This window comes from Melanerpes formicivorus, unplaced genomic scaffold (assembly GCF_026170545.1).
Source record: "Melanerpes formicivorus ecotype bairdi unplaced genomic scaffold, bMelFor1.0.p_v2 SCAF_14, whole genome shotgun sequence".
NCBI classification, from domain to species: Eukaryota; Metazoa; Chordata; class Aves; order Piciformes; family Picidae; genus Melanerpes; species Melanerpes formicivorus.
In genome coordinates this window covers 5,800,055-5,809,135 of record NW_027142366.1, presented here as the reverse complement: position 1 = coordinate 5,809,135, position 9,081 = coordinate 5,800,055, and the positions used below count along the sequence as shown (strand labels likewise).

General features: G+C 43.5%; 1 protein-coding gene across 12 annotated transcripts in view; it reads right to left on the bottom strand.

Moving 5' to 3' along the window:
• Positions 1-757: 757 nt before the first annotated feature.
• The window catches only part of CUNH7orf50 (chromosome unknown C7orf50 homolog), a 158,862-nt gene continuing 150,538 nt past the window's right edge, over positions 758-9,081 (bottom strand). For all 12 annotated transcript variants that reach the window (XM_068146707.1, XM_068146708.1, XM_068146712.1 and 9 more), the window contains 2 exons: positions 8,216-8,297; positions 758-1,145 (listed from right to left, as the gene is read on the bottom strand). In XM_068146707.1, the coding sequence (XP_068002808.1) occupies positions 963-1,145; positions 8,216-8,297 (265 nt within the window). In that variant the 3' untranslated portion in view covers positions 758-962. The remainder of the gene's footprint in view (positions 1,146-8,215; positions 8,298-9,081) is intronic.

The following is a 9,081-nucleotide window of genomic DNA, read 5'->3' as shown; positions in this document are numbered from 1 at the left end:
CAGAAACATTAAGGAACGAGGTCAAGAACGCTGTCTGAATACAAGTGTTATTAAATAAGCCAATCAGCCCCCTTTTGAGTAATTAATGTCTTTGGGTTTTACTTGAAAGCCTCATTTTCAGCCTGTGCAGAGGAGACAAGCATCCCAAGCCAAAAGGAACCGACACAAGTTAACTCTTTCGACGCCCATTAGAAGAGAAAGATGGAAACGCAATACTGGCAGGCTGGATACAAAAATATCGCAGCACAGCACTTCTTATGGTAGGGTAAGCTTAGGTGCAACCAGATGATTTCACTACACACAGTCAAAGGCTTTGCTCTGCTCCCATCTGTGAGTTATCTGAGCAGCTAAACAATTGCCACAATGCGTCTGAAAACGTTACAACACAAAAGGAGAGCTAACAAAGCTGATGGCATCTCCAGATTACCCTGTGAAGTACTAATAAGCAACTGTGTTATACAACTCGTGTTCAACAGACTGAAAATGATCTTTCCCAAATCCAAATGACATACTTCTAAAGCTGAAAGTGATAGAGTACAGCTGGCTGAGCAAGCACTGTACTGTGCGCTCATCTTAAAAGCTGCCATTGTAAAAGACCCTCCAGGCTTTTTTGTTGGGTCCTTTGCTCCTCTTATTAGGAGCTGCACATCTTCCTCTTGTTTAAAAGCAATTAGAGGGGGAGGTGGAGAAAAACTAACAGGGGAGAGAGAGGTTGATCTTTGTAAAGATTTGCAGTAAGATTACTTTTAGCAGCACGCCTGGGAATCAGATCTTTTTATTCCATCACCTCAAAACATGATAAATAATTGCAATTGGCTAAAAAAAAGGATGAGTACAAAATCTCAACACTGACTGTTAGCACTCTTATTAGAAAACCCATCTTTACAACTAATTTATAGTCTCTGTATAAGACACCCTTATCCTTCTCTCCACCAGACAACCATCAAGAGGCAGAAACGCTCTCAGGACAGCAGCTGCAGAACTTGTCGTATGCGCTCGCACTTCTCCAACAGGTTTGGGTCTTCTGTATCAGAGCCATCAAATTCCTTCATAAAAGCTTCAGCTTTCTGCACAGTGAGGTCTCGTGCACTGCCTTGAAGCCCTTGCAGGTAATCCAATAAAATGGTGAAATACTTGTCTGGAACCTATAAAGAAAAAGAAGGAAGGGGGGGGATGGGTGGGGTGAAAAAGAGCAGCTTTATTTTCTTCTCTCTCCAGACTCATTCACAATCCTGCAAAACCATCACCTGAAATGTAACTAGGAGAACTGCATGGGCTTTTGTGTTTGCCAGCACTCACGTCCACCCACTTGATGGAATGTGTCCAGAGAAGGGCAACAAAGCTGGGGAGGAGTTTGGAGCACAAGCCCTATGAGGAGAGGCTGAGGGAGCTGGGGTTGATTAGCCTGGAGAAGAGGAGGCTCAGAGGAGACCTTATCGCTCTCTACAACTACCCGAAGGGAGGTTGTAGCCAGGTGGGGGTTGGTCTCTTCTCCCAGGCAACCAGCACCAGAACAAGAGGACATAGTCTCAAGCTGCACCAGGGGAGGTTTAGGCTGGATGTTAGGAAGAAATTCTTCATAGAAAGAGTGATTGGCCATTGGAATGGGCTGCCCAGGGAGGTGGTGGAGTCACCATCACTGGAAGTGTTTAGGAAGAGACTGGAGGGGGTACTTGGTGCCATGGTTTAGTTGATTAGATGGTGTGGGATGATAGGTTGGACTCAATGATCTCAAAGGTCTCTTCCAATCTGGTTAATTCTATTCTTTCTATTCTATTCTATTCTATGGGAAGAGTTTCTTGGCAAGGTTCAAGCTGCAGGGAGGGATGGACCGTGGTGAGAGGACTGTCACGTGCTCAGATGGGTGAAGCATCTGAGAGGAAATTCTAAGCAGATGTGGAAAGGCTGAGCAGCAAATGCAAACACTCCCTAACAGCAAGCTCAACGCCATGAGGATTGTTGGAAGGAAAAAGCCACCAGCCAAATCCTACTTCTGGAAACATTTTTTAGGGTGTCAGCTAGTGATAGGACTAAGGGGAATGGAGCCAAAATAGAAATAGGTAGATTCAGATTGGATGTTAGGAAGAAGTTCTTTCCCATGAGGGTGGTGAGACACTGGAATAGGTTGCCCAGGGAGTGGTAGAAGCCTCATCCCTGGAGGTTTTGAAGGCCAGGCTGGATGTGGCTCTGAGCAACCTGATCTAGTGTGAGGTGTGCCTGCCCATGGCAGGGGGGTTGGAACTAGATGATCCTTGAGGCCCCTTCCCAACCCTAACAATTCTATGGTTCTGTGATTCTGTATGCAAACCTTACTAAATTCAGGGGAAACTGCATGTACCTAGGTGTCTCAAGAAAGAATTTTGCTGAAATTACCCAAAAATGATTCATTTGGTAAAATGAGATACCACCCACTATCAAGAACTTTGACTGGATGCTTACACAAAGGAACAGAACTTGAAAAACAAATTGAATTGAGACATATGGAAATAATTTTTAAATGATGCAGGCTAAAACTGTTAGGCCCTACTAACATCTCCAACATTAAAAGCAGCTTAATCATCTGTAGTAGCATTATCCCCATTTCACTTCCTTTCTAATGAACTAGTCACAGGTTGTGTTTTAGCTTACCCGGTACAACACACATTTTAAATGCTCATTACATGAAATAATCTTGGCCACAAGCTAGAAAAGGCTTCAATCATTTTTACTCAGCATTTCAAAGCAATTTATCTGCAAAAGCATTAGGTGAACAGATCCACCTTGAAGGGTATCTGATCATGAGCCAGCAGTGCGCCCAGGCGGCCAAGACCACCAATGGCATCCTTGCCTGGATCAGGAACAGTGTGGCCAGCAGGAACAGGGAGGTCATTCTCCCCCTGTACACAGCACTGGTTAGGCTACATCTTGAGTGCTGTGTCCAGTTCTGGGCCCCTCACTTTAGGAAAGATGTTGAGTTGCTGGAACATGTCCAGAGAAGGGCAACAAAGCTGGGGAGGGGTTTGGAGCACAAGCCCTATGAGGAGAGACTGAGGGAGCTGAAGTTGATTAGCCTGGAGAAGAGGAGGCTCAGGGGAGACCTTATTGATGTCCACAACTACCTGAAGGGAAGTTGTAGGCAGGTGGGGGTTGGTCTCTTCTCCTGGTTGGCCAGCACCAGAACAAGAGGACACAGTCTCAAGCTGTGCCAGGGGAGGTTTAGGCTGGATGTTAGGAAGAAATTCTTCATAGAGAGAGTGATTGGCCATTGGAATGGGCTGCCCAGGGAGATGGTGGAGTCACTGTCAGTGGAGATGTTTAGGAAGAGACTGGATGGGGTGCTTGGTGCCATGGTTTAGTTGATTAGATGGTGCTGGATGATGGGTTGGACACGATCTCGAAGGTCTCTTCCAACCTGGTCTGGTCTGGTTTATTCTATTCTCATTCTATTCCATTCTATATCTGCAGAACAGGTTTCAGCCAATATGAACATATTTTGCCTCTGCTGTGAATCAGGAGATGTCAAAGTGATCTCATCTTGCAACTATTTTTCTCCATGTTTAGCTTTACACATATAGCTTTAAAAGGCAAACTCGCCATGAGTCAAGTTAAACACATACGTAAGTACTTAAAGGACCAGAGACTAATTATTCGAGGGCTGCTTCAATGCTGCAAAGTATCAGCATTTCAGAGGGGACAGAGCTTCAACAGATACATAATTTACAACTCATTTCTCCATCGACATTTGGCAGCATAACTTTGATCACCAGAACTTCTATCACTCCAAGAGAAGAGGAAGAAAGGATAATCCAACGCTGCCTTCGCCCATCGAGGATACTGCGAAGTAATAAATCAAAACTAAAGTCTGCGTTCAGCCTCATATGCTATGGAAAACCTGCCAATCCTTCACACAAACACTCCTGTGCTAAAGAAACAATGCAGATACCCCAAAAAATTAGTAATATTAATTTTGCAGTGACTAACACTGAAATGGATGAAACATGAAGTGCTGCTACAACGTACAAATCAAACACATTTAAACATGATGGAAAATGCTTCCATTAACCCTCTTCGCTCACAGGAAACTGGGACTAATGACAGCCAAAACCATTCAGGCACAAACAATTTCAGCATGATAACGTTCCTTTAATGCAGATGCCCTGTACTGGGTATTTAAAGCTCAGCACATTTCTATGTTTCAAACTTTAGCCCCATTATCCACGTAATGTACACCTCTTTTTCTCAGGCCTCGCAGTGCAGTCATACCTCACTCGGTGGAATTACAGTTATTATTATGTCATTGAAGTAAAGTGCTTGAAGGGGCAATTAAAAGCCTACTCTGAACTCAGAGACACTAAGTGTGCAGATAGATATGTGGCTGCCTGAAACCTAGAAAACACTTAGCATTTGGCCCTAAGGATAAGTGTTCAAGAGGTCTGATTTTTCCTTTTTCACGCTGCCATTAGGTTTATTGCAGCATGAGATTACAAGACACTGCCATGGAGGCAAGATAATATCCTCTTTCCTCCTAACTTACACACAGAATAGAGCCGTAGCAAGGACTGGAATCTAGAAAGTGCCAGCAAGAAGGGAAGGGAATCCAAATTTTAATTCTCCACATACAGTAGTAGAAGAGCTGAAATTTCAGCCTCTTGGCAAGGCTCGACAAGAAGGAACACAACCCCGCTTCTAAGATCAGCTTTGGGCTGGCTGGAAACTGGATATCAAGACCTCCCAGTATGGCTCTGGCAAGTGGAAGTGATGCTTGTGGGATTTTATTATTATTCTTTTGTTAAACTGTTTTGACCTTTTCCTTGTTTCTTTTTCTCTCACACACACATTAACCCTGCCTCTGCGCTACGTAGCTAATGCGCGCTGGAGCTCATGCAGAACTATTATTTTCACCCAAGTGAAATAATCACTATCAGCAGGAAAAGGAGCTTGAGGGGGAAACTACAAAACAGTAGCAGGAAAAGAACAGTTATCACTTTTAAATTACCCCTTGTAACCCAAGAGTTTTCAGACGTTTCAGATCTGCAGATGCCTATCTATTTGGCAGAGCAGACAGAGATATCTGCACAGCGAACTCCAGCTTAGTTTTCTCAGATACCTTCTGAGGAAGCTTCAGTAACCCCTCCAGGCCTTTGCTGTCCAGAAGCTGAAGACAACTGACATAGTTCCTCGCTAAAAATGCCGTGCCAGATGACAAAGATCAACAAATGATCTAGTGTTTACTTTATACTGAACTGTGGAGAAATATATATGCTGTAGGTATACAGGCTTGGCTTGGCAGCTGTCAGCCAACCACCAGATGGATTTTAAAAGGACTTATAAACCCCCTCATGCTGGAAAGGACTTTAAAACCTCAACTTAGTTCTTACAGACAGAGTCCTGTCTCTAAGACATGGCTTTGCAGTAGGCATCCAAATGACACCATGAGATCAAAGACACGCTTAGGAAAGAAAGAAACTCATCTCCTTTTGCACTTTAGTCATGCTTGGATATCCAACAGATTTTATTCTGTCATAGACAGGAAGTTTAATCTGGGTGTAAAAATAATATTCAAAAGAAGCTGGTCTGCCTTCCCTATGGTCCTGATGAAGGGAGAGACTTCATCACATGCTTAATTGCAAGCACTTGAGCAAGTTCTTCTAACTTTACTGAATCTGAGGCAGATGTTAATCATTATCTCAAGCTCGTATTCAGTGTGCCTCTGATTATTAAACTACGAAAGATGTGGATTTAAATAAATTGTAGACATTTCACACAGAATCACAGAATCACCAAGCTTGGGAGACCTCAAAGATCATCAAGTCCAACCTGTCACCACAGACCTCATGACTAAACCATGGCACCAAGTGCCACGTCCACTCTCCTCTTGAACACCTCCAGGGATGGTGACTCCATCACCTCCCTGGGCAGCCCATTCTAATGGCTACCAACTCTCTCTGTGAAGAACTTTCATTAGATTTGAAAAAAGAAAGAAAAGAAAAAAAAAAAGAAAAGAAAGGAACTTTCTTTCAAGGAAATAGTTTAATTCAAGGAAGTTTTCATTCAAGGAAGTTTCATTGCAGTGCTGAGAAATAAGTAGAGTTAAGCCGTGTTTCAATATACAAACCAAACGCTACCTGCAGTTAATTATTTCCCAGTATATTTCAACACAAAGTAAACAGGTAAAAAAGCAAACCCATCATTCTGCCTGTTAAAAACCAATTTCTGGACAGCTTTAAAGAACCCAAACTGATTTGGAAAGTTTGATCAAGACTGGGGTTAAACTTCAAACTAGAAGACAGTGAGAACAGCCTCGACGTCTACAATCAAGTCTGTATTCCACAACTGATCTTTTGAAAGCATTTGTATTGTGTGAGAAGTTCTGCCTTCATGAAACAATGCTTTTCATTACCTGGTACTCTAAAAGTGTTTTTTAACCAGAAAGGTAACACCCTGTGTCAGGTGACTGGCTTAAGAGCTGCTGAGTAATTTGGGTCAGGGTGAGTGGTATGCTTCAGTGTTTAACTACACACCAAAATAAAGTAAAACAAAAATAAACCCAGCAAAACCTAACTGAATCTCAACTGCATGAATCAATAAGTTGCTGTGCAAACAGCTCAGTGTTTGTTCTGTTACACACCAAAATGAATGACCTGAGAGCCCCATTCAATACCATGGCTGGAAATTCAATGTATGGTGTTTTTCAAGTTGAGAGCTGAATGGATCTCAGCCGTGGTGCGAGCCTAGCTCCTGCTTGTACTTCATGCTTTTATACAATCACCATCGGGTTTCACTTATGTTTTAATGAGAAAGCTATTTTAGCATCTTGCCAATATGGCTGTACAATTTTGATGGAGCCAGAGATAGCTGAAGCAAGATGAGAATCCTGCTTTACAGTACATGCAGGAATTCAAATGAAGACTATGACGCAAATTCACAGGAAGCTCCAGATCTATATAAAACATGAATCATTTATGCTTGGCATGTTATCAAGTACAAAAATCTAGTATAACCATCAGAATGATATAGAATAGAATAGAATAGAATAGAATAGAATAGAATAGAATAGAATAGAATAGAATAGAATAGAATAGAATAGAATAGAATAGAATAGAATAGAATAGAATAGAATAGAACAGAACAGAACAGAACAGAACTAGACCAGACCAGGTTGGAAGAGACCTCAAAGATCATCACCTCCAACCTATCATCCAGTGCCACGTAATCAACTAAACCATGCAACCAAGCATCCTATCAAGTCTCCTTCTAAACACCTCCAATGATGGTGACTCCACCACCTCCCTGGGCAGCACATTCCAATGGCAAATCACTCTCTCTGCGTAGAATTTCTTCCTAACACTCAGTCTGAACCTCCCTGGCACAGCTTGAAACTGTGTCTTCTTATTCTGGTGCTGGTTGCCTGGGAGAAGAGACCAACCCCCACCTGGCTACAACCTCCCTTCAGGTAGTTGTAGAGAGCAATAAGGTCTCCCCTGAGCCTCCTCTTCTCCAGGCTAAGCAACCTCAGCTCCCTCAGCCTCTCCTCATAGGGCTTGTGTTCCAAACCCCTCACCAACTTTGTTGCCCTTCCTTGGACACATTCCAGTATGTCAACATCCTTCCTACACTGAGGGGGCCCAGAACTGGAGAATGGCCTATCCCTCAAAGGGAAAAAGATTCTAGGGAGGGAACTGGCAGGTCTCGTTGATAGGACTTTAAACTAGATTTGAAGGGGGCAGGAGTCTGGGGGTGATAAGCTGGAGCCAGGGGTGAAACCAGCAGCCCAGCTGAAGTGAATGTACACTAATGAACGAAGCATGGGCAACTAAACAAGAGGAGCTGGAAGCCTTGTTACAGCAGGAAAGTTATGATGTAGTTGCCATCACAGAGACGTGGTGGGATGACTCACATGACTGGAGCACTGCAACTGACAGCTACAGGCTATTCAGGAGAGACAGGCAAGGGAGAAGGGGTGGAGGGGTGGCCCTGTACATCAGGCAGGCTCCTGATGCCATTGAGCTAGAGATCAGGGATGATCGGGTTGAGTGCTTGTGGGTGAAAATGACTAATTGCAAGCATTTTGATTAAAAATGAAGTAACTGGTCTATAAATTAGCATTAAAAAAAGAACATAATGAGAAAACTGCCTGGCTAGCAGCAGCAGCTTTTGGTCAACTCAGAATAGCTAAAACTGATGTACAAAACTTTGCATCACATCTGTTCTGAGAACAGGCAGCGCTGATACAAACCTTCTCTTTATCATACATATGCAGGAGAAGCCAGGTTTGTCTTGTCTTCTGAAACTTCCATTCCTCTGGGTTTTCAGACCAGCTGCAGTAAATTAACAAAACAAAACAAATAAATTACTTCAGTGAAAGACTGTGTGACCAAAACATTCATTAATTCACAAAATATGCCCTACAGTGACTCCAAGTAACTTTGCATGCACAACACGGGGGATTCACGACACTGTGTGAAACAGATGCTAGCACATGTTTCATAGGAGTGGCAATAAAGGACCCAAGGTTGGCTACCTGATTTCTGTGCAACACCTGAAAAGGTTAAAGAAAGACATTATGGCAAAAAAAAATGTATAAAGTTTTATCAGTAAGCACTGAGGAGAGGCTGAGGGAGCTGGGATTGTTTAGCCTGGAGAAGAGGAGGCTCAGGGGAGACCTTATTGCTGTCTGCAACTACCTGGGGGTTGGTCTCTTCTCCCAGGCAACCAGCACCAGAACAAGAGGACACAGTCTCAAGCTGCACCAGGGGAAGTTTAGGCTCAAGGTGAGGAGAAAGTTCTTCAGAGAGAGTTGTTAGCCATTGGAGTGTGCTGCCCAGGGAGGTGGTGGAGTCACCGTCCTTGGAGGTGTTCAAGAGGGGATTGGATGTGGCACTTGGAGCCATGGTTTAGTAGTCATGAGGTCTTGGGTGAGAGGTTGGACTTGATGATCCTTGAGGTCTTTTCCAACCTTATTGATTCTATGATGTCTTGAAGTTAAAACCCAAGTCCCACTGCTCAGCTTGAACCAGTCCATTATGAGAGAGATCACTGCCCTTATTTGACCCCTGACAAATGAGCACCCCAAATCCTTACCCCAGCTACACAGGCACCTGG